General features: G+C 42.2%; 1 protein-coding gene across 1 annotated transcript in view; it reads left to right on the top strand.

The window, feature by feature from the left end:
- The window catches only part of PCNX2 (pecanex 2), a 433,517-nt gene that overhangs the window by 11,711 nt on the left and 395,552 nt on the right, over nt 1-26,254 (top strand). The window contains exons 2-3 of the mRNA XM_075203493.1: nt 18,125-18,315; nt 21,112-21,202. Coding sequence (XP_075059594.1) covers nt 18,125-18,315; nt 21,112-21,202 — 282 coding nt within the window. The remainder of the gene's footprint in view (nt 1-18,124; nt 18,316-21,111; nt 21,203-26,254) is intronic.

The following is a 26,254-nucleotide window of genomic DNA, read 5'->3' as shown; positions in this document are numbered from 1 at the left end:
CTTCCTTGTGTTAGCTCAAGCCATAAGCCCTATTATCCTAGGTCTCCTGTGACTTTCACAGGATAAACCCCTTAATTCTGTTTCTACCTCTCCAGGTCCGAAACCAGTGGGCCTCCCATCTCAGTATTCCTCCTTTTCAGATGTTTTTGACAAAATCCAATCTGAGATTCTCCCACCTCATTGGTCCTAGGATTGCCCCATAGAGCTTTCAGCCTGGCAAGATTCCACCTCAAGGTTGAGTTTATCCTCTATCTCTTCCCGAGACTCATGCCATGGCCGATTATATCAAGGTAAACCTCCAACGTGGGTTTATTCGGCTATCCACCTCACCTGCTGGTGCAGGGTTTTTCTTTGTTAGAAAGAAGGATGGGTCCTTAAGTCCCTGCATAGACTACTGCGGTCTAAACGCCATCACAATTAAGAACCTCTATCCCATTCCTTTGATAGTTGAACTCTTCGACTGCATCAGAGGAGCCAAAATGTTCACTAAATTGGCCCTTTAAGGAGCCTATTATCTTGTCAGATTGTGTGCTACAGACAAGTGGAAGACTGCCTTCAATATGCGTGACGGTCACTATGAATATCTCGTCATGCCATTCGGGCTCTGCAACGTTCTGGCAGTCTTTCAGCGTTTTGTCAATGAGATATTTAGGGAGCTCCTCTATACCTGTGTAGTTGTCCTCTTTTGTAAGTTGGAGAAGTGTTCCTTCGAAGCTATGTAAAAATGCCCTTCCTTGGCTACATTGTCTCGGTCTCCGGGTTACAAATGGACCCTGAAGAAGTTTGTGCTATGCTAAAGTGGCCCCTGTCATCCAGTCTTAAGTCCATCTAACGTTTCCTAGGATTCGCAAATTACTAGCAACAATTCATTCAGGGCTATTCCACTTTGGTGACTCCAATTACGGCTCTCAGGTTGAAAGATGCCAATACCAAAAACTGATCTCCAGAAGCCCTGAGGTCATTCAGTTTTCTTAAGGAAGCATTCTCCTCTGCACGTATCCAACAACCTGATACCTCATGGCCTTTCTTACTTGAAGTGGACGTTTCCGCATTTAGGGGGCTGTCCCAAAAATCTAATTTAAACAAACTTCATCCATGTGCCTTCTAATAACGCAAATTTCTCTCTGTAGAAAGGAATTACCCCAACGGGGATAAGAAGTTACTGGCCATAAAACTGACTCTCTCGGAGTGGCATTACCTCCTGGAAGGGGCACAATACCCAGTTACCATCGTCGCGGACCACAAAATCTACTAGGTATATCTTCAGACCGCTCAGTGCTTAAACCCCTGTCAGGAACGCTGGTCTCTCTTCTTCTCACGATTCAATCTCCATATAACCTTTAAGCCTGGCTACAAGAACAAAAAAAAGGCTGATGCCCTTTTTCTGGCTTTTGACTCCACCCAAGATTTGGAAGAGCCTTCTAACTGTCCCAGTCTGCTCTCCTTTGTGGCTCCATCTCCTTTTCCACATCCAGGCAAGACCTTTGTTCCTGATCTATTCCGGAAAAGACTCCTTCGTTGGTTTCATGCCTCTTGTCGCTTCGGTAATGCTGCTTTTCTCAAGACTGCGGAACTCAATGCCAGGGACTGCTGGTGGCCCACTCTTTGACCTGACTTTAGTGATTTCATGGCGGCATGTAATATCTATGCATAGCATAAGTCCTCTCGTCAGATTCCTGCGGGTCCTCTGCTACCTCTCCCTTTTCCAACAAAACCATGGTCACATGTTAGTATGGATTTCATCGCTGACCTTCCTCCTAGCAAGAGGTTCAACACAATCTGGTTAGCTGTTCTAAGATGGCCCATTTTGTCCCTCTTATTGGTCTCCCATCTCCAGTCTTGCCTCAAATCGTCATAAAATAAATTTACCATTTTCATGGCTGTCCTGTCAAGATTGTGTCTGACCGTGGAGTCCAGTTCATCTACAAATTTTGGCAAGCTCTTTGTAAACTTCTCAATATTCGATTAAGCTTCTCTTCGGCCTAGTATCCTCAATCAAACAGACAGATGAAGAGGGTCAATGTCACATATTGCACCAGCTAAACCTGCATTATGGTCACTGTTCTCACCTGTTTCCCTCTTTCTGCATTCACTTGCTGGGCTGAACTGAGCAGGCACACCTGGTCTGCTCAATAATTCCTGCATTTTCTTGATTTGCTAATTGTCTGTCAGCTCTGTGTCACTCACCGGACCGTGAGTGCCTCTGCGCTGGTGCGTGGCTCACTAGCCTTCCTGCCGGCACCTATCCTGAACCGCGGCCGTCCGCCATCCTGATGGTCTGCGCATGCGCAGCTCCCAAGAACTCTTGTGACTGTTGCTTTTAATCCAAATTGGTTGATCAGGCAACTCCCTATTTAAGGCACCTCTGTGCATTACCTCATTGCCTGATCTTGGAGTCTCATTCCCTGTGAGTCTCTGAAGGTGTTCCCTGTGTTCTACTAGTGTCTTCAGTTTCCTGCTGATTCCTGATCTACTCATCGCTGGTTTCCATACCCGCTACTATCTCCTGTTTCCTGCCTGTGTCCTCAGCTGGACTCTGATTACCGGATCTACTCACCTGTGGTTCCTACACTCGTCTCTGCCGTCCAGCGTCTCTGCAGTTTCTGCAACTCCCTGTGGACAGACTGTTCTACTGAATAGCGGTATGCCTTTCTGTTATTGACTTTCTACGTTTACTCTGCATATCCGCTAGGACAAGTTTCCACGCTCAGCAGCGGTATCCATACCCGCTATAGACTGTTATTATTACGCTGCATACCTGTTTGGAATTACCGTACTACTCAGTCATTATATGCATAACTGTGATTGACTATCCATTATTGGCCTGCATATCTGTGCTGAGCAAGTCTCTACCAAGCAGCGCCACACATACCGTTATATAGACTTTGTTGGATACACTGCATACCTATTGGGATCAAGTTCCTCTGTGCTCTCAGTGTCTGCATCCTATTACCTTTGTATGCTTCCACTCATCAACACTTATCACCTATTAAGCAGTGGTACAACTTGCTATACGCAGACCACTGACTTCCCCGCTACCTACCTGTACCTGGACAAGTCTTCTCACTATAAGCAGTGGTACAACTTGCTATACGCAGACCACTGACTTCCCCGCTACCTACCTACCTGCACCTGGACAAGTCTTCTCACCATAAGCAGTGGTACAACTTGCTATACGCAGACCACTGACTTCCCCGCTACCTACCTGAACCTGGACAAGTCTCTTCACCATAAGCAGTGGTACAACTTGCTGTACGCAGACCACTGACTTTCCTGCTACCTCCCTGCATCTACTCACGTCCATCCTGATCTCTGTGTTCAAAACTACCTTTCCACTATATCAGCTAGTCGCTGATTCATTGACCAAAGATTGCTGCAAGTCACTGACTTTCCTATTATTTATTGGCATTCTCTCTCCATCTGCTGTGATATCTGTTCCACTAGTCACCCCGCTACCAGAGGACCGTTGTGTGAACTTCACTACTCTGGTAAGCCCAGTCATCTGGTGAAATCCTGGGCAAGACTCCTAGTGCCCGTGACACTCTGTCTATTTAAAGCACCTGCTTCTCTACCAAGTCTGGCTCCTGTTTGCTGCCTGTTCTCTGAAGTCTCCAGCACATCTATCCGCAGATCATCACAACCTTTGTGACTACTCCACTCCCCTGTGGTAACGTTCTGCAGATTATCGCTACATTTTCTCTGAGTCTCCAGCATATCTATTTGCAGATTATCACAGCCTCTATGTCTACTCCACTATCCTTGTGGTACACGCTCTGACGGTTATTGCTAGCATGGCTACCAGCCTCCTGTGTTAACCAGCACACTGCTCTACTGTCTCCTAATCTCTCAGCCTTCCTGGTACTACTCATCTTTAGTTATAGTCCTGGTTCTCTTCACAGTTTCGCTCATCACCTCCTAGGAGAACCTCAGCCAACAAAGACAACTGGCGATCTTCTATTCTGGGCTGAATTCGCTCATAACAATTTATTTCACAAATCTACCCCTGCTGCCCCCTTTTCAGAGTCCAACATTCTCTTCCCATGTTCTCAATAGGTTCCTGCAGTTGCCGCACTGCGAATAGACTTTACTTCGATCTGATCTCAAGTGTGGCAATGTCTCAAGAAGTCTTCTGATCGTTACAAGCTTTTTGTAGACAGAAAACATCGGGCTGTTCCTGCTTTAAGAGTAGGAGATAGAGTATGGATGTCTACCAGGAACATTCGGTCCCTTTAAAATCTTGCTGGTCATCAGTCATGTCTGTTTCCAATTGAAACTCCCTTCTTCTCTCTGCATCTCTAATACATTTCATATTCCCCTTCAAAAACCTTTGGTCATTGTCGCGAGCCGCGACTCCACTATTGGCCGCCGGGACGTCACTTACGGCTTCCTCACTAGACAAACGGGACGCTTGGTACTCCCTGCCGCCGCGCCTGGCCAGCTGTCAAACTGCTGGGCGCGTGGGCGCAGGGCTGTATAACTCAGTCTTCCATGGCTGATTGGGGCATTGTTATTACAACCATCTGGCTGATTATGGCAGCTGGGCACCCTATGTATTCATTGGCCCACAGTACTATTTAAGGCAGTGAGGACTAAGCCTCACTGCCGGTTATAGCGTTCTTTTCCAGTTTGCTACCTGCTTCTATGCTGTGTTTAGTGAATACCTTTGGATTGCTTTCTGTGTATGACCTTTGCCTGTCACCTGGACTCTGAACCATTGCTAGTTGCCCTGACCTTCTGCCAGTTACCTGTACTCTGAACCATCGCTAGTTGCCCTGACCTTCTGCCTGTTACCGGATTTGCATTGTTGCCTGTGGCCCTGATCCTGCTTGTATCTGACGTCTCCGCCTGTGCTCTGTTAGGCCAGTCAGACATTACCATTTCTGTTCCAGTCTGCAGACCTCTGGCCTGTCCTCATTCCGTGTATTTCCTCCCACTCCTGAGTGCTGCTGTGTGACCATAAACTTGTACTACACTGAGTATAAGAGCTAGGGGCTCCCGTCACTCCCGTCTCTCCCCCCTCCGCTCTATACTCAATGCGGCCGCAAGACTCCTCTTCCTCTCACGCCGCTCCTCTATTGCCTCCCCTCTCTGCTTTGCCTTACACTGGCTTCCCTTTCCATACAGAATTCTTTTCAAACTCCTCACCACCACATACAAGGCTCTCTCCCACTCTACTGCCCCTTATATCTCTAACCTCCTCTCCATTCACACTACTGCCCGCTCCCTGCTCTCGACCAACGACCGCCGCCTCTCCTCCACTCTTATCACCTCTTCCCACTCCAGAATCCAAGACTTTTCCCGTGCAGCCCCCCTTCACTGAAACAACCTCCCTCGTTCCATCCGTCTCTCTCCTACTCTGTGCTCCTTCAAATGTGCACTCAAAACTCACCTCTTCCTCAAGGCCTACCAACCATCCACTTAACCCCATCTCCTCTGTTCATTCTCCCTTCTCTCCCCCTTGCCTTAACTGGCTCCTCTTGTGCCTGGTCTGTTTACCCTCCCTTGGGATGTAAGCTCGCACGAGCAGGGGCCTCTTACCTCCTGTCTCCTCACCTATTCTTCTGCTCCGTTGTTGCCTGCTTGGAGTTTCTGAAGTATTGGTACTTTTTGCTTATTGCTCTGTATGGTTTCACCCTGTATAGTCTACTGTTTGTACTGTGTGCGGTGCTGCGGAAACCTTATGGCGCCTAACAAATAAATGATAATAATAATAATAATAGGGGCATCCGAGTACCTGTGAGCATAACCAGTCTCTATGGGAAAGACGGCTGCTATAGGTGAAGACCTCTTCCGTTAGTTCTACAAGTTTATGATGCACTGGTGACCATGACAGTCATCAATCAGTTTTTCATTTCCACATCATCTCTGGCTCTTCTCAAGATTCATCAGGGAGAGGAATTTGAAGTAAACCAAATCCTCGACTCCATTAGTTCCAGAGGTCCATACCTCCTTGCGAGGGTCTCTGGCGAAAACCATCGGCTTCGTTAGATGCCGCACCTCTGGGTTGAGTAGAACCAAGCTAGGCAGAACTCAAGGGTTTGAAAACTGTAATGACCATGACAGGATACAACTTGTTTAACAATTTGAGGAACCTATACCATATCGTTAAGATCTTGTATTTCAACTATGTTCAGTGCACATGCATAAGGGTCTCTAAAGTCTTTTGCCCAGTGGATATAGCCTACTACACTATGCAGAGCCCCATCCACTCTGTGAAACTTGGTTTGTGGGTGATTCTATCCTCTATAATAATCTTATACATAGTGGAGATAGTGGGCCTGATTCATTAAGGAACTTAGGCAAGAATTTGAATAAGTTTTCTTAAGTTTTCTGGACAAAACCATGTTGCAATGCAAGGGGTGTAAATTATTTTGCACATTAGTTAAATACTGGCTGTTTTTCATGTAGCTGACAATAACTTTAGCAAACAGCTTCACATCTAAATTCAGTAGAGATATGTGTCAGTAGCTAGAGCACAGGGAAGGGTCCTTACCCTTTTTAGGAATAATGGAAATGTGTGCCTCTGACAAGTATCTGGAAAAGTAAACTTACTCAAACAATACATTAAAGGCAGACAGGCAAGAGGAGGGAGGATCATTTATCCTTAAAAGTTTTATAATATGAAAACTGAGAACCTGCCTGGGCTCTTCCCCAGCAGAGACATCCTAATAGCTTCATCTAGCTCCGCAAGGTAGAAGGGTTGCTCTAACCATCTCTTTTGTAACCTTCGGGAACTGATTTTCTTTCAGGTATTCTTTGATGGCCTTATTATTTTTGGCCTCCGTTATGGGGGAGATGTGCCAAAGATGTGCGGAGACTATAAAGACTAGAGTAGTACAGGTGAAAGGTTTTACCTTTGTCTATCCTTATGTCATGGATTGCCCCTCTCATCCTTTACTGTATGTATATAAGTTTGGGAGCGTTGGTTTCTGAAGACTCTAGCAAGAAGCCTTCCTGGCTTGTTCCACCAGAAGTAGTGACTTTTGCATTTTCTACATGTCAGTTTCATCTAGAAGTTTGTTTAAGGCTATTCTGGTAGCCTCAAGTGCAGAATAGGTATCTTTTTTTGCTTGCCTGGTCTCCAATGATTTGATCTTAGATAGATAGATTTCCTTGAGAGCTTCTTTCTGGTTTTTTTAAGGAATGACTGCAGTTGGATACACTTCTCTGTAATGACATATTTGTGGGCCTCCCAAAGCACAAGCTTAGTAGTCTCACCATTATCATTAAATGCGACATATTCACTTAATTAATCTTCTAGATTGACTTTGCAGTTTAAGTCTTGTAGCAAGTGTTCATTGAGTTTACAGGTCCAATGCCTGGAAGGGGGATCGGTCACTATGAGGTGAATAGGAGCCTGATCGGACCCCACTATTTGCCCTATTTGTGAGTCTAGAGGAATGTCAAGGTGTCTGTGCTCAATAAAGAAATAATCAATCCTGGAGTAACTAGAATGTGGAGTGTCTTTTACGGGCATATTCAATTGTCCGCGTTACTAGGAAAAGTAACTCTTCGTGCGCACTATTAGAGAGGTGCAAACTGAAATCTGGCTTAGAATTACCGTAATAACAGTAATAGTTTTAACGCCATGTTACTTTTGCAAGTAACACGGACAATTGAATATGCCCCTTAGAGTGAGTTTATTGGATGAATGCTATGTCAACTTTCTTTGTATAAAGAGTATGTAAAAGGTGAGAACATTTTTCAGGTATATTGAGACCCCTGATATTAAGAGAAGAAATGTGTAACGTATCCATTGAAGCAACATCTAAGTGGGAGTCTATGTTGCTGAAGCGCATCTGCATCTGTCATACACTTGGTTTTCCAAGTGCCAACATGCCCTGGCTGCCGTGGGTATGCTGGTGCTTGTAGTTATACAAGCAACAGCATGGCCACACTGTTTTTGGCAACCTGGCTGGCTGGGACTTGTAGTTCCACAAACAAAATTGGTGTCAGTTTGTTTTTTTTAACCCTTTACCGCCGTATTACCCTACTACCCACAGCCCAGGGGTAGTAGGAAGAACCCTAGTGCTATCAGCACTGGGCTGGTTCTTTCTAGAGGGGGGGCCCGCTCGTTTTTTTCGGCGGACCCCACTCCCTAGGGAATCCAGCCCAGCGCTGAACAGCCTAGGGTTGGTTAGTCATTATGGGAGGGGGACCCCTGCTGCGCGTCCCACTGCTATAGTGCCGCCAACCCTGGCTGGTTTGCCTAGTGCTGGTAAAGTGAAAATCGGGGGAACCCCACGCAAAATTTTTCCCCGATTTTCTTTTACTTTTTTACACTGCCAGGGCAGTGTAACAGTGATGTGTTGATACAACACGCTGGTATCAAGCAAACTCTCCTGAGTTTGCTAACTCGCAGCTTTATACATTGGAGACTTGTATAGCTGCAGTGGCAAACAGTGGTGAGTTTGATCTCTGGCGATTTTACAAGTAGCGATTTTGACAGAAGCAGAACTCTGGCGATTTTGTATGAAAACTCAGCTTCATACATCGGCTAGTTTCAACTCTCCCGAGAAAATCGCTGGAGTTGCAAAATCGCAGCTTGATACATTTACCCCCTGGAATATTTGGATCAGATGGCCATTGAAGTCAATATCTTCTGCACTACCTTAGAATTTCTTCCTTAATCGTGAAATAATGAAGCCTACAGATAATGTTGTAGCTGTAGGAGTCAGATGATTTGAGAATAAAAAAATCAAGTTTATTCAAGTTTGTGTGAATCACAGACCCTCTAGATTGGTTATTGTAGAATACATTTCTACATAATTTTATAGGCAATAATCTTGGCACCCTGGTGCAAAAGGGCATTTAGCTTGATATATGCACTAATTGATTAACTATTAATTACGTGCACCTCTACTAAAAGAATGTGCCTCCTTAACCACAATGTGTTAAAACATGAGGCTTTGTCTGAGGTTTTGAAGACACAGTTTCTCTTGTCAATGTTTCTAAATAATCACTAGTACAAAACAACATGGCCTTATGCAAAAAAGTGCATTTCCATGAAACATGAAAGTCATAAACATTTCTTGCAAAACTTAGTTTCATTAAAGCTATAGCATATAGTTATAATAATAGCTGCTAGACTCCATTTTGTATTATTCAAACAGTTATCACCAATATCATCCAATTTGCCTACCCTACTATGTCACCTCCTTAAATTCTCATAAAATGCTGGATATTCAGACATATTTTTTCTCATCTGAATTTTATTCTTATTCTTTCCTTGCTTGCATAAGGCACTAAGTAGTAAAGGAAAGCATCTCATAATTATAAAAATAATCATTAGGGAAACAAAGCTTATTACTATATGTTTGTCAGGATTCACTAGGATGAGTGGGATCCTTTTGTTCTACCTGGGATTGATGGTACTTCACCCAGAGGCGCGGAATCTAACAAAGTGGAAGGTTTTCACCAGAGGTTCCCCCAAGGGAATTTGGGCTTGGCAGCTTCCACCCTGCAGGTCGCGGCTCTCTAGGGGAGTTTCCAGTGAGCAGCGATAGTCAACCGAGTACAGAGGCGAATGTAGGCAATAGATAGCCACAAATGAGTAGGAGTACTGAGTGATGCTCAGTGATAGTCCATGGAGAGATAATAGGTGATTTTCAGCAGCACACTTGGAGAGATTGTAGCGTTGTTCTGCAGTAGTTACCACTAACAAGTGGAGCAGGTAATAGGTGATTTGCAGCAGCACATTTGGAGAGAAGGTAGCGATGATCTGCAGTAGTTACCACTGACGAGTGGAGCAGATAATAGGTGATTTGCAGCAGCACACTTGGAAGGATGGTAGCGATGATCTGCAGTAGTTACCACTGACGAGTGGAGCAGGTAATAGGTGATTTGCAGCAGCACACTTGGAAGGATGGTAGCGATGATCTGCAGTAGTTACCACTGACGAGTGGAGCAGGTAATAGGTGATTTGCAACAGCACACTTGGAAGGATGGTAGCGATGATCTGCAGTAGTTACCACTGACGAGTGGAGCAGATAATAGGTGATTTGCAGCAGCACACTTGGAAAGATGGTAGTGATGATCTGCAGAAGTTACCACTAACAAGTGGAGCAGGTAATAGGTGATTGCAGCAGCAGAGTGCATGAGCTACTTTCAGGCCAGGAGTCTGACGAGAGGAACCAGCACTGAGAGGTTCCTGGGAGGAGCCTTATAAACGAGAGGTAACCAATGTATGAGCGGGACAGGTGAACACAGGTGAGATGATTACCTGTGCATGTGCAGAGCTGATTACTGGCCTGACAGCTGGGGAAGAAGCAGGGAATGAGGAATGAATGATATTCAGGTAATCGGATAGCAGCCGTGGGTGAGCGGCATGTGACAATGTTGTACTATACCTAACATCCATTAGGATAAACCTATACCTAGCCATGAGAAAGGAGCCCATGTCTGTCTGCTGATTTCCCTGGCCTCTTCCTGTAATTCACTAATTTTTATTAAATGGCCCTCAACCACATCATGTTGATCTGAAATAAAAGTACAACACTCTTGGCCTATTAATTTACATACTCCTCCTCTCTCTGCTAACAACATATCAAGGGCTTCTCGGTTCTGTAATGACACTTTCCTTATCTGAGCCAATTCTTCATTTATGATAGAAAGTGATTCTTTAATTTTAATTATCACCTTGTCTAAAATTTCTGAATATTGTTGCAGTCTATTTTACTTTATCCAAACCCCAACTTGAGGAAAAAGTGAATACCAGAACTGTTCATTATTGTTTTTGTATGCTTCCCCTCTTTTCTGTAACTTAACTACTTCAGGTAAAGTATATCTTATCACTATTGCAGAATTACTCTGCTGAGGAAACAAGTTCCATTAGCCCCAGCCGGTAACCATGAGTAATCCTTTTTCCCACACACAAAATACAGCCCCCGTGGAAACACAAATGAGACCCCATAACTTATGGCCTGGGCTGCTTTGTACCATTTAAAATATTCCATTATATAGGAGAAGTTACACTTAGGTTCAGGGCATGTCATATTAACATTAAATATGATTTATTCCTTTGTGTCACTTCGTTTTGATAAAATTACTGATACATTGGCATAGCTACAATCAGAAACTCCTACATCCTTATTTATTAACGTGAAATTAAATGACCTTTTATCTGAGTCTGTGTAATAAATTTTCTTACCAACTGGGCTCTGAACTGACTACAGATATCAGTGTTATGAAACACACCTGCCAATCTCAAATACTGACTCTGAGAGAGGTATGTAGCTGAAGTATTTTTAAACTGAAGGCAGCTTTTGTTTCTAGTATCCCACTGCTCAGTTACCTCAGACTGCATACAAAGGTGTCTTTTCTCCTGTGGGAGGAATATGTGACCATACCCAACAGTTTGTTTCATTGGTTACCTGTGCAGTAATTATGTGTGTGCGTAGTAACAAACTTTCTCCCTGGACTCTTTTTTCCATTTTTAAATGTGGGTCAGGAAACAGACAATATGCATCCAGAATAAAGATGATTCCTCCAACCAAGATGGTTGCAGCTGCTATGAATGTCCAATGTCGTTTATCCGGATTGGGTCCTGACAAATTAATTGTCAGGTTCCTTGTCTCACTTTTTATTCACAGCAGGGACCTTTTTTGGTTCCCCCAGAGCTACCTGTTGCTGACTGATACAACCAGGCGAAGGTTTATTATGCCCATCTAAACTGGTGTACCTGGAGTTGTCGCAAAAAGACTGGGGGAAGTGTCTGCGAGGAAGTCTTATTTTTTCAGCAGTGTAGGGGAAGATGTAACCTTCTTGCATTGTGAGACATGTGTCCACGTTGACCTCTCTCCCACTTTGACCGAAGTTGAAGATGTCAGGAGAACTTGGAAAGGACCTTCCCACCGATCAGACAATCCTTCTTTTCTTATGAACACCTTTATCATCACACGGACACCTGGATTTCGATCATGGCATTTATCAATATCAGGCAGATGAGTAGAAAGCAGTGGATCATGGATCTGTAATTTCCTGTAGATAAGTCTGGTAAAGTGCCCATTGCAACAATGGAGTTTCCCAAAAAGAATTTCATAAGGCGAAATATGCAAGGGTCCTCTGCATGTGATCCTCATGCTGTGTGTCACGAACGCCCAGCTTGTCTCGGACACAGCAATCTGAAACAGCTGGCTGTGACTGGAGTTACCTTGGTCACTTACCAATGAATACACTTTTTCTGCCCCCACAAAGGATTTATTATGTTCATCAAAACCACTTATTAATATTACATACTTAAATCACACACACCTGTAGCATGAGCCTCACTTGGCCTAATAAATTCACAAAGAATCACGGAGAATATGCTAGATTAAATGTATTTAATCCGAATAATGTTTCCAAGGCTTAATTACAAAACAGTTAATAACAAGACATACAAAATAATTTGCACAAATAAGTTTCCGAAATAGACTCTGGCTTTATTTCCTATTTTATCTTACTAGTCTAAGACTTGGCGGGAGAGGAGTACACTTTGAGAAGGATGGCACACTTCAACCTAGATACTGTAGGTCTCCTCTTTAGAAATGAGCACTTTTACTATATATAGAATTGTCTGTGTTGCCCATTAATATATGTTTAAACACCATGATCATCTTTCCATAGATTGTAAGCTTGCGAGCAGGGCCTTCTTACCTCATTGTTAGTATTGTTTTATTACTTTACCCCAATTGTAAAGCACTATGGAATTTGCTGTCGCTATATAAATAGAGGGGAAGATCATCATCATCATCATCATCATCAACATTTATTTATATAGCGCCAGCAAATTCCGTAGCGCTTTACAATTGGGAACAAACATTAATAAGACAATACTGGGTAATACATACAGACAGAGAGGTAAGAGAATCCTGCTCGAAAGCTTACAATCTATAGGACAGTGGGAGTTAGAAACACAAGGGCATGTGCTACATCATATTGCACAATGGACCAGCCAGACTGCAAAGGTAAAAGTACTGAGTGGGCTGTGTGTGTTGCAATGTTGGTCAGAAGGTTGTTGTCTTGCGTTAGCAGTGTAGAGGATGGCAATAGGGTAATCTAGGGAAATTAAGATGATGGTTGAGGAATATCATAACCTTGTCTGAAGAGGTGGGTTTTCAGTGAACGCTTGAAGGTTTGAAGACTAGAGGAAAGTCTTACTGTGCATCATCAACATTTAAGTTTTTTCTATACTGTGGTGTAATTCAAACAAGTTCAGATAGCACATTGGCCTAGTGGTTAGCACTTCTGTCTCACAGCACTGGGGTCATGAGTTCGATTACCAACCATAGCCTTATCTGTGTGGAGTTTGTATATTCTCCCTGTGTTTGCGTGGGTTTCCTCCGGGTGCTCCGGTTTCCTCCCACACTCCAAAAACATACTAGTAGGTTAATTGGCTGCTATCAAAATTGACCCTAGTCTCTGTCTGTCTGGTTCCCTCTCTGTGTGAGTGTGTGTGTATATTAGGAAATTTAGACTGTAAGCTCCAATGGAGCAGGGACTGATGTGAATGAGTTCCCTGTACAGCGCTGCGGAATTAGTGGCGCTATATAAATAAATGATGATGATGATGACTATGTAAGGCAACTGATTTAAACCTTTCTCACATATCTCTCACCCCCATCTTTGGAGATTAACTCAACCAGGACAAATTGATTCTCAGAATGATACAGGGCTCTCCCAGTGAGTTATCTATCCCTGAGATATGTCTGTCATTTCAATAGGCATGATTCTCACCTCTGCTCTGCTTGAGTGGCCCGGACTATGTACACAACTCTGGCTCTCAGAGATGTTATCTGTCTAGCCTGGTTACTTTCAAAGGACTGTTTACATAGCAAGGTTACATACAATATACACATTGTCAAACGTGAAAATTCAATGAAAAATAACAGTGATTAGGCAATACATAATCATCACACTGTGTAACACAAGAGGCAATTCTTCGGGTCAATCGAGCAGTTTCCTTGTTAATCTTAGTCAATTTGGTCTTTTTTGTCTGATTATACTTCACAACCTTTCCATTGGCCTGGGGTTGATATAGGGTGTGTAACTGTTGCTTGATACCCATCAAATCACACATTACTCTAAACACTTTACCTGTGAAATGCATACCTTGATCTGAAGATATCACTTGTGGTAACCTGTACCTGCATACAAATTCCTGAACTATCTTTATTGCAGTTATGTTTGTTGTGGCTGTGGCCACGGGCTATGCCTCCACCCACCCAGAAAATATCTCCACACAAACCAAAACTTATTGAAACTTTCTTACCATTGGGAGTTGAATAAAATCAATCTGGATTATCTGGACGGGTCCCTCTGTAGCTAGGAGCTGTGCTTGTTCTGTGGGAACAATGCATCCTGGATTTTCCTGTAAACAAGTTAAACAGCTAGCATAGAATTTTGCAGCTAGTGTAGAGAATCCTGTGGTATACCAATAGGCCTTAATCAATTGAGCCATAGCAGACTTTGATAAGTGGGTTAAACCATGACAGTTGTATCAAAGCAGGGTACAAACTTTTTGGTGCAACAGAGACTTACCATCATTACTGCACCACAAACCTGTGTGGTCTGGTTTACATCCTCCCTGCTGCCAGCTGGAGACCACCTGTGGAGAACAAACTTTTTGCATAGAGATTAACATTTGCTCATCAGGAATTACTATCATTATTTCACATATTTGTTCTTTTCACCCTTTTTCTGCTGCTGACTTCGCTGCTTTGTCATTAACTTTGGACACCATATCTGTGTTTGTGGTGTGTGCTTGGCATTTTATAATGCCTATTGCTTTTGGTAGCATTAATGCTTTCAACAGTTCTTGTACCACCATAGCATGTGCAATGGGTCTGCCATTTGACGTGAGGAAGTTTCTGATTTTTCACAACATCCCAAAATCATGTGCTACACCGAATGTGTACCTGGAGTCTGTATATGTATTTACAGTTATGTCTTTAGCATGTTGGCAGGCTCTAGTGAGGGCTATAAGTTTGGCCACATTGCTCAGATCTGTTGCAACTTCCATCAACATACAGAGCAAGATCAGGATTATTCAATGGGGTATCAACAACATCTGGCCAAAAAAAAACATTTGTTCAACAATTTGTAAACAATCAAGATGTATACTCCCCACTACCGCCCTATGAGGGTGAAAACTCTCATCATCCTCAGGTTGTGGCAGGATTAAGGACTGTACATCTTTGCAAGATGATGGTAGCAGGAACTAGTAAAGTAAGCTCCCATTTCGTAAGCCTTGCAGTAGAACTGTGTTGTGTTTGTTTACAAGTTAGCATAGCTTCTACTGCATGTGGAATATACAAAAACAATTGCTGTGCCTGGATCATGTTTGCAGACTTTTCAATTAGCAGTGCAGCTGCTGTGACAGCTCTGAGACATACTGGTGGAGCTCTAGCAACAGGATCTAGGGGAGCACTGTGGTAGGCCATGGGCCTTTGCTTGTCATCATGTCTCTGTGTGAGGACACCAGATGCATGTCCTAACTGCTCGTGTAAAAAGAGAAAATGGTTTGTTATATGTTGGGATGTCCAGTGCAGGTGAACTGCGTAGTACTTGTTTGAGTGCAGGAAAACATTCCTTTGTTTCTGTAGTGTGTATAACTGGGTCAGGTGCTGTACTTTTTGTGAGGTCATACAGTGGGGCTGCTATCTGTGAAAAATTTGAGAGAGGACAGAGGAGAGTGACAGCGTGACAGGAGGGGACAGAGGAGAGTGACAGGAGGGGACAGAGCAGAGTGACAGCGTGACAGGAGGGGACAGAGCAGAGTGACAGCGTGACAGGAGGAGACAGAGCAGAGTGACAGCGTGACAGGAGGGGACAGAGGAGAGTGACAGGAGGGGACAGAGCAGAGAGACAGCGTGACAGGAGGGGACAGAGCAGAGTGACAGCGTGACAGGAGGGGACAGAGGAGAGTGACAGAAGGGGGCAGAGTGACAGCGTGACAGGAGGGGACAGAGCAGAGTGACAGCGTGGCAGGAGGAGACAGAGCAGAGTGAGAGCGTGACAGGAGGGGACAGAGCAGAGTGACAGCGTGACAGGAGGGGACAGAGGAGAGTGACAGGATGGGACAGAGCAGAGTGACAGCGTGACAGAAGGGGACAGAGCAGAGTGACAGGAGGGGACAGAGGAGAGTGACAGGAGGGGACAGAGCAGAGTGACAGCGTGACAGGAGGGGACAGAGCAGAGTGACAGCATGACAGGAGGGGACAGAGGAGAGTGACAGCGTGACAGGAGGGGACAGAGGAGAGTGACAGGAGGGGACAGAGGAGAGTGACAGCGTGACAGGAGGGCACAGAGCAGAGTGACAGCGTGACAGGAGGGGACAGAGGAGAGTGACAGCGTGACAGGAGGGGACAGAGGAAAGTGACAGGAGGGGACAGAGCAGTGACAGGAGGGGACAGAGGAGAGTTACAGCGTGACAGGAGGGGACAGAGCAGAGTGACAGTGTGACAGGAGGGGACAGAGGAGAGTGACAGCGTGACAGGAGGGGGACAGAGGAGAGGGACAGCGTGACAGGAGGGGGACAGAGGAGAGTGACAGCGTGGCAGAGGAGCTGTGACAGAGGGCAGAGGAGCTGGGACAGAGGGCAGAGGAGGGGGACAGAGGGCAGAGGAGCTGGGACAGAGGGCAGAGGAGGGGGACAGCGTGACAGGAGGGGGACAGAGGAGAGTGACAGGAGGGGGACAGAGGAGAGGGACAGCGTGACTGGAGGGGGACAGCGTGGCAGAGGAGCTGGGACAGAGGGCAGAGGAGCGGGGACAGCGTGACAGGAGGGAGACAGCGTGACAGAGGGCAGAGGAGGGGGACAGTGGGCAGATGAGGAGGACAGCGTGAGAGGGGCAGTGGAGGGGGACATCGTGACAGGAGGGAGACAGCGTGGCAGAGGAGGGGGGACAGCGTGACAGAGGGCAGAGGAGGGGGGACAGCGTGAGAGAGGGCAGAGTGTCTGGATGCAGAGGGGGCATTTTTGCATACAACTAAATAAGCATTTCTGTCCTGACCTAAATACTTATTACAATTTTTTGACCCAACTACTTCTAAAACAGGACTGCTCGGTAATTATTTTGGAGGGGTGCCTTAAAAAAATTATGGAGACTCTAAGGGTGCCGCGAACTGCAAAAGTTTGGGAACCACTGGGTTAATGGCAGTGAACAAAGTTTCATAGGCAGAACGTGGATATGTGTGGACAGATGAACCAGGCAAGGCTAGCTGTTTGTAACATGCAACACATAACATAAACTTAGTCTCTGAGTGACTTACCATTAGGTGCCCAAAATTCCATATTTGGGGTATGTAAATCAAGTGGGTGGGTTAGGTTGCGGAGCGTGCTGTGAAGCAGTCTTTAGTAGGTATTATGCCCAGGTGTCCGGTCCTAAAAACGCCCCTTCCAACACCTCTGGGATGTCTGGAGTTTACACCTGTCCTCAGCCAGCAGTACGATTGTGGCTTGCACTGCAATGTGGGTTGCTTCCTGGTTCATCTGCGCATGGAGGTTCTGTGCAGTGATAGTAGTGTCTGGCACTCGCAGAGTGATAATTGTATGTGGTTCAGTCAATAGCTGGTTACTAAATGTTCGATGATAGAACCAACCCGTTTCTCCCATTCAGGGCTTCCTCAGAAATCAAATGGAGGTAAAATGCATTGTTCAGTTTTATCTTTACTTTCCACTGCAGCTGTGTTACCTCCCCACCCCATTAGGTAGAGTTAAAGCTTCTACCACCATCCTTAGAACAGTGTCCTGATATGTTTTTCATACAGGCCAAAAAGCTTATTCTGCAGACGTTTGTGTATCATTCAACAAATGGGCACAGTGTCTTTCTGCACTTTAGTCTGTCAACTTGTCACTCAAACTCTGTCTGGTTAGTTAGAGGAGCACCTCCCTCATAACATGGTAACCTGTTGCAAAGGAGTGACCGAGAGCATGGTTGACATATTTTGTTATGTATTTACACTCCAGTCATTTCATATACATTATTTAGCTCAATAATAGAGTCTTTACTGTCAAATAATGTCTTTACGTACTGTTTAATCAAGTGTTTTATGCATGTTTATATTGTAAACTGATCTTAATATGCAAATGAAAATGCTCTGGCAGTACTGTAAATTAATTTCAGTGACTTTGTTTCCACAGGGCTTGCCTCCAACAACATTCACATTATGCCTTTATTGTATATCTACATCAGTGTTGTTTGCAGTGATCAAGTTTGTAAGCTTTCGACTACATCTTATGTTTGATAAAGGAATCGTGATCCATCAGAAAAAAGCAAAACCAAAGCAGGCGATGAATGCCAACAGCATCGCCATCGGCCAAACAGTTTCTTGGTAAGACTTTCTGTTTCTGTTATAAACAAAAACTATAAAATATGCTTGTAAATTGAACCATATATAGCATGACACCCTATGAACGTTACATGCATAAGAAGTAGGTGGACATTGACAACCTTTTGCTATAGAGTGAATAACTGATCTTTAATTATTACTATTCTTTAATAATCTTGTGATATTAATTTTATCTGTTACACATGTTTCTATATAAATATGGATGGGAAGCCCTCTGACCTCTCTTTGGGAGAATCTTCAGATATATGCAAGCCTCGTCTGACAGTAATGGTGCGTCACACATCAATTAATTTAGATAGCATAAGCAACAGATACACACACTACTTTTGGAACATTGCACAGCATGCATCATGGGGAGTGAAGAGACTGTGACATTCAGATGTCATTAGATATTAGGACAGAGGCATCAGTAGATATTTAGACAAGTAGACACCCAGTTATAAAGAGCTATCTAATTTGCTGTCGCTATTTAAATAAATGACGATTAGGCCCACAATACATTGCCAGAGCATTCATCGGTAGCCAAGAGCAGGGCTTTCCTTACCTTGCCGCAATATAAATAAATGAAAATGTTGAGAGATGAACGTGGCCTGCAGCCATACTAAAAGCCTTCAAAGACTATGCACACAATACAATCCATTCCTTACCTTGTTTTACTTATATGCTCTGTGCCGTAATGCTGCCCTTCTGAATCAAACCAGGGGACTTGTTTATGTTTCCCCATCTTATCATGTCCCTTACCCCTTACTGGCTTGTTTACCTTCTGCCATAGTGCCTGAATTCTTGCTTTAACCTATTGCTTGCTTTTCTCCTTATATTGTCTTGTACCCCTGTTGCCTCATGCTTTATGCCCCTGTTCAGAGCATGCACTTCACTCCTATTTTTGTAGCAGTATTTTGCCTTTGATCAAACCTGAAAGATGCAAAATAATTGTATAATTAAAAAAATTAAAATAATAAAACCTTAAAATGTTAAAAAAACTTTACCATTTCTTTACCATTTTAAAACTTTCTTATAACATCCTAGTTTTGTGTATCTCTTTTACTGTTCTTATTTGAGTATTAAGTGCATGAAATATTAGAATACCTCTCGGTATATATTTTTGTTAATTTATTTGAATCCCACCACTGTGTGTGTATGTGTATGTGTGTGTATATATATATATATATATATATATATATATATAATATATATATATATATATATATATATATATATATATATTTATATTCATGCATTTGCAAATATGCGTAACAGAATTCTTTCAGTAAAGTGCGAGCCACACCTCCACATAAGGTTGGCCACACCCACTTGGCAAATGTCTCTTCTACTTAGATGGGGGGCGCCGGTGCCCTGTCTCGCCCAGGGCACTAAAATGTCTAGTTACGGCACTGATGATTCCTGACTAGGTGGTCTGCTGATCCTGAAACCCCCCTGTGGTGGTCAGATCTTGACAGTGTGCAAGATCTCCATTAGTGATTTGCTGCAGTGTGATCGGAGGCATCCATAGCAATCATGAAGCCAGGTGAAGAGGAGAAGGATCTTACACAATATTCTTTGTTAATCTCTTGGTGGACTATTTTATTTCTATTATTTACATATTCCTGAAAATCTTTATTGATTTTATTAGTGATACTTCTTCTGGTGGTGGTTATATTATCCTCTAGATCATATATTTTTTTTTTAAAAACGTTATACTGCATGCTTTTGGATAATAATTTTTCAGACCTTTGATTTGGGTTGAACAGGGGTTATGATATGACTCAATTACCTAATGATTTATCATATAATTTTTTCATTTATCTTTGTATAGAATCGAGAACGTTGATTGTTGTATCATTTTTGTATTTTCAGTAAGCATAATTGTAATGATTAATGTTCAAATTTGATCATTTATGTTGTATCAGTCACTTCCCTAATTTTTTATTTTTTTGGTTCACTTATGATTTTAATTCAGTAAATCAATTACTCAAGGGTGGAACATAGCATCGCCAGACCTGCTCTTCTGACAGCAGAGCAGGGGACCCCTGGAGAGTGGACTGGCATTGCTGTGGGCCTCTCACCTCTGGGTCCCACAGAGGTCGCTCATTGCTGGTAGTTCTACCAATGCGATTACTTGGTGAGTCATCGGTGCTTTGCATCCTGTGAAAGATGTCTGTAATCTGCATTTTTCATAACACCGTTGACGACATGCAAACCATTATTTAATTTCAGTAATGCTAGATGTACATGTCCCAAAGTTTAACTTACAAACTAGAGTAAAATGGCAGTATTTACTTGTTTGTTTAATTATTTTTCATCACCATCTTGTTACAAAAATGTTACATCATGTATATATAAAAAATCATCCAAAATTGTTTCTGTGTAAAGCACATCATGCAAAAAATTAAATGATAGATCAACCAAAACTAAAAATAATTTGTGTGGAGCTCCCTAGATATATAAAATACAAATTTCTACTTACTGTCGATCTTTTGTTAATCCAATCTGGTGGGTTTCCACGCTGCAGTCCTCTCTCCTACTAAGTACTATCAGAGTTGTTAATAATGCTTCTCTTTCATGAACTACCCATTAATAGCACCAGTGCCACTTTGAATCAAGCAGGTTATAGTAAATGAGAGGTTTCCAGCACTAAACTGCTGGGCCAAAGTTTGCATGTGATCTAACCAGATTTATTTTATTTATTTTTCACAAATAAAAATGTGTAGGTTTAAAAAAAAATCACGGGGTAGAATAATATCAAATGTACAATGAAATATATTTCTGTTTTTTCTGTAGCAATTCAAAAGATGCTGGTGTAGAGTCGAATATGCAAGATGTCACTCAAAGCCATGAAGACAGTAATAGCAATACTTCTTCAGATTCTCTGGTCAGTATATAATAATAAATATTCCATGCTGTATAATATATATATATTTCACAGTCAAAGTTGATAAACCTTGCAGGCTATTCGAAATATCTGAGACTATGAGATTATTTTTAGGAATAACTGATTTTATAGTGGTTAATTAGTAGTAAGAAACACACATCAAGTTCAAACTTTCATAAATTCTAATTGCGTTTATCCAAAAGAAGTCAAAATAAAAACCCTAGCGGGGCAATTGCCAGTTTAGTCTCACAGGGGGAAACATTCCTTCAATCACTCCCATAATGCCCCTTACTAATTGTCGCCACCTATACCCTTTCTTATATGAAAGCTATACAATTCATTTATAGTAGGGATGTGCACCAGCCACTTTTGGTGTCTCGTGTTTTGTGTTTTGGATTCGGATTTGCTTGAGGTTTTGGGTTCGGATTTGTTTCGCAAAACACCTGACGAAAGGTTTTGGTTCGGATTTAAGGTTTTGGATTCGGATTTATTTTGAAAAAAACAAAAAGTGTTAAAAACAAGTTTTTTTGGTTTATTTTCACTCCTACGCTATTATTAACCTCAATAACATTCAATAACAATCATTTCCACTAATTCCCAGTCTATTCTGAACACCTCACACCTCACAATATTGTTTTTAGTCCAAAACGTTTCACCGAGGTAGCTTTCTGGACTGCATAGTGCAGTGGTCCCGGTACACAATTTGGTAGCGGGGCCACAATACCTCCGCCTTCAAATGGTCTGAATTCCACTGCACAGCTGCCTGCTCCTACATCCTCTGCAGCATGGAGGAAGTGGGTCTTGATCTTTCCCTACTTTATCCTCCAAATTTTTGTTTTCAATTATATGTAGCACAAGAGAGCGTACCCCTAAGCCACACACACTCGGCAAAGCCTTTAAAAATGATATGCGGCACAGGAGAGTACCACTGGACTTATACTGCTGAATCAGTGAACTTTGTAATATAGCAGTACCACTGGAATTATACTGCTGAATCAGTGAACTTTGTAATATAGCAGTACCACTGGACTTATACTGCTGAATCAGTGAACTTTGTAATATAGCAGTACCACTGGAATTATACTGCAGAATCAGTGAACTTTGTAATATTGCAGTACCACTGGACTTATACTGCAGAATCAGTGAACTTTGTAATATAGCAGTACCACTGGACTTATACTACTGAATCAGTGAACTTTGTAATATAGCAGTACCACTGGACTTATACTGCTGAATCAGTAAACTTTGTAATATAGCAGTACCAATGGACTTATACTGCAGAATCAGTGAACTTTGTAATATTGCAGTACCAATGGACTTATACTGCAGGATTGTTTTTGGATATTTTTTTTTTATTTATTTTTTTTATAATTATTTTTTTTATTTTTTTTCTAACTTTTTTTAAAAATTTTTATAACTTGGGAATAATGGGGAAATAACAATGCCCTTAGAAGGACAGAGCACAGGACACAGCACCACTGGACTGAGCAGAACACAGCACAGCACAGCACAGAACTGAACAGCACAGCACAGCACGAGATATAGCAGGACAGAGGACCACCTAACACAACCTCCCTCTACCCTGATCAATGCCCGAGTGAAGATGGCGGCGGCTAGCAGGGAATTTATAGAATACGAGTATCGCGCGATCCGACAGCGGGATTATGACTCAGAGCCTCGGTTTCAGTTTTGCAATTGGCGGGAATACCCGGATCTGTCTCGGATCCGGCTCGGATCGGCAACGTTCGAGTGGGCTCGGATTTCAGATATCCGAGCCCGCTCATCTCTAATTTATAGCTTAATTTTAGTGAATAGACATCACCACCTCCTGTGGTTAGGAATCATCCAGTTTGAAAACTTACCTCATCATAAAGCTAATCATATTTTCAGGATCAGCTGAAACTTTAATACACATTTTGCTGCACTTCTGTAGAGAAGCGCATTTATAGGCGCACACTCCAAGTAATCTTATAAAAATTTCCTGGTCCTGACTGTGTTCCCTTTTGTAAAGATTGGCACCAAATCTGCTTTCTGGCAATCTTATGGCAATGTCCTGGTTATCAGTCAGGAGTCCATAAATATAAGAATAGGTGATCCAGCAGTCACTGAATTTATTTCCTATAGCACATGTGGATTGGCTCCATCAGGGCCCTGTGTTTTACCGGTAGTGTAACTACACTTCCTTCTGTGTTCAGTTTACAATGCTTTGCTATTTTTGATAACTGTTCTTTAATGGTGTGCATGGGCTATATTTACACAACCTGTATCACAGTAATTTTTCTTACTCAATACAGATGAAATAAAATATTTAAAATATCAACTTTCGATTTATCTTCTACAATATTTTCCTTGTTTACAATTTTGTGCCCCAGTACAAACCTTTTTTTTTCTTGCTGCTTTTGTATTTTTGGGATTGGAAGTGCTATATTTTCTAATCTGTTTTTCATATTTTTATATATTATACTACATCCCATGTATTTCCATAATTAATTGTAGTCCCTTTAAATGCTCTCTTTTGTCACTTATTACTTCCAATACCTTCTTATTTAACCCTATTGTTTGCATTTTATGCCTAGAAATGTTTTTACCATACAGTATGTACTTGCAATAGTATTTATTTAAAATATTTTTAGAAATGTGTTATTTGGTCTATTTGCTTTTATTTAAGTGTCTTGTCCTTATAAAACATTTTATTGAAACTCAAGCCAAATCTTACCATGTTGTGTTCATTATTACCTAAATGGCCTCTCAAGTGTACATTTTTTTCAGTCAAAGCTGTTATACAGTATCCCAAACATATTGGAATCTGACAAATCTCATATGGTAGATGTGACAGGATGGACTGCCTATGCCACCCTGTCTGTTGTTGCTGGGCTTACTTTGCCACTGTCCCCTTTCGTTATTCTGAATACGCCCCTTCTGACGCAGTAGGAGGAGCCCGCTGCCACCGCTGTACTCGTTTATGGCATCCAGAACCACATTCCTTCTGGTTAACTGTCGCTGCTAGTGTACTCCCGAGCTGGTACAATTGGGTCCCTGACCGTTTACTATGGATCAGGGTGCTGTGGTTGGATCCCCCCGGGCCTATCACACTGGCCAGAGCTGCTGGGTAGCGGCAGAATGGTGGTACTGGAGAGCTTGGTCCAAACCTCAGACAGCTGGAAGCAGATTAGATTTTGGGTCTAATCTGTAGGTCACAGGATTACAGCAATATTGAAGAAGTTGTCAACCTGGGTCTTGAAGCACAGAGTGATGTTTATTTCGCTCAATGTCCTGACAAGGACAGTTCCACTGATTAAAGGTATCAGTGGTCAGATGGAACATCAGAATGATACATTTCAGTTTACAAGGGCTCTCTTTATATACAGTTTTAGACACAGCCTCACAGGCTATTTTTAGAATCAGGATGCAATTTGTTTACCAAAAAATGGATTTACATGCAATGCAAAGCTAACAATATTTATGTTTATCTGTGATATCCTAAAACATTGCTGTGATTTCCTGCATCTTAATTTGGACACAGTGGACATCTGACAGCAAGTCTAAATACCCCTTTCTTTCCCTTAAGGGGTATTGGACACTGACATCCAAAGGTCTAATCAACATGAGATTAGCATGGGTGCTGTCTTCCAACAGTTGCAAAATACACATTTCACCCAAAAAAAGAATTCCCCAAGAAAAGTTGCAAACCCCAAACAAGGCATTTCCTTACACCAAGATATACAAAAGACTTCCTAAACAAAGGCTTATTGTATCAGATATATACATCAGAAATAATGCATTTCCTCTAGCAAGGTTAAAACAAACACCTGGTGGTAAATGTATCAAGCTGAGAGTTTTCCAGTGGGTTTGAAAAACCAATCAGATTCTAGCTCTCATTTATTTAGTGCATTCTACAAAATGACAGCTAGAATGTGATTGGTTGCTATAGGCAACATCTCCACTTTTCAAACCCGCCGGAAAACTCTCTGCTGTATGAATCTCCGGATTCTTCATCTCCGGCGTGTTCAGCCTCTTCAGCGCTTAAATTTAACACGCCGGAGATGAAGAATCCGGAGATTCATACATTTACCCCTAGGTCTCAGAAATAAAGATTTCCCTTAAAAAAATTTACAAAATATCAAAACATAAGTGCGTTTGCAATTATATAAATAAGCGCCCTGCGCTATTTCCTTTAAATAAATTTATACCATAAGTTATTTATGTGTGATCCAGTCACAGTAGAATTATATGAAATTGAATAAATAATGACAACATTATATTATTACAGGAGTATCGCTAATTGTAGTCATAATGGTGTGTATGCACAGGTATTATTTATAAGTGTTCATGTTTTCAAAAAGCCTAAAAAATGTGAATTAATTAATGCTGATAGTAAAAAGAAAAATATATATGCGAATTGGCCTGCACAAATACGATTTCTGACAATTTTAATGTTAATACTCAGTAAAATATAATGGAAGTCTTTAGGGGTGCTCACTAAGTACACAATAAACTATACTGAAGGTAAGCTCAGAGAACACATTTGATTTTATACATTTAATGTTCTATTAAAAGTAAAGGTGTTTTTTTTCACTATTAACAAGTGTTTTTCCACACCTGTATGTACAAGTCCTTAATATTACAGAGCCAAAATTCTGCGTTGCTATTTTAGACTTTTTATTTAATAAAAAAACCAAAAAACCACTTTCATATTTTAGATAGTAGACACAATTTCAATTAAAAGCTGGTAAATGATAATTAATTTATTGTTTTTGAACAATTTATTTGCAGCAAATCCTTCCAATCTGTTTTGTACTCCCTTTCACCATACTTGGACGGAAACATATATTTAATTTAATGTACCATTACAGAAAATAAAGAGATAAGAGCAGTATGCTTCAATTCACCTTAAATGCTGCAGCAAGACTGATCTTCCTCTCTTGCCCCTACACATAAGCTGCACTACTTTACAAATCTCTACACTGGCTCCCCGTGTCCACCAGAATCCAATTCAAATTTCTCACTCTTACCAAAGCCCTCAACAACACCACCCCTTCATACATCTCAAAG

Source organism: Mixophyes fleayi, chromosome 3 (genome assembly GCF_038048845.1).
Source record: "Mixophyes fleayi isolate aMixFle1 chromosome 3, aMixFle1.hap1, whole genome shotgun sequence".
NCBI classification, from domain to species: domain Eukaryota; kingdom Metazoa; phylum Chordata; class Amphibia; order Anura; family Limnodynastidae; genus Mixophyes; species Mixophyes fleayi.
This window is presented reverse-complemented; position numbering and strand designations above follow the sequence as displayed.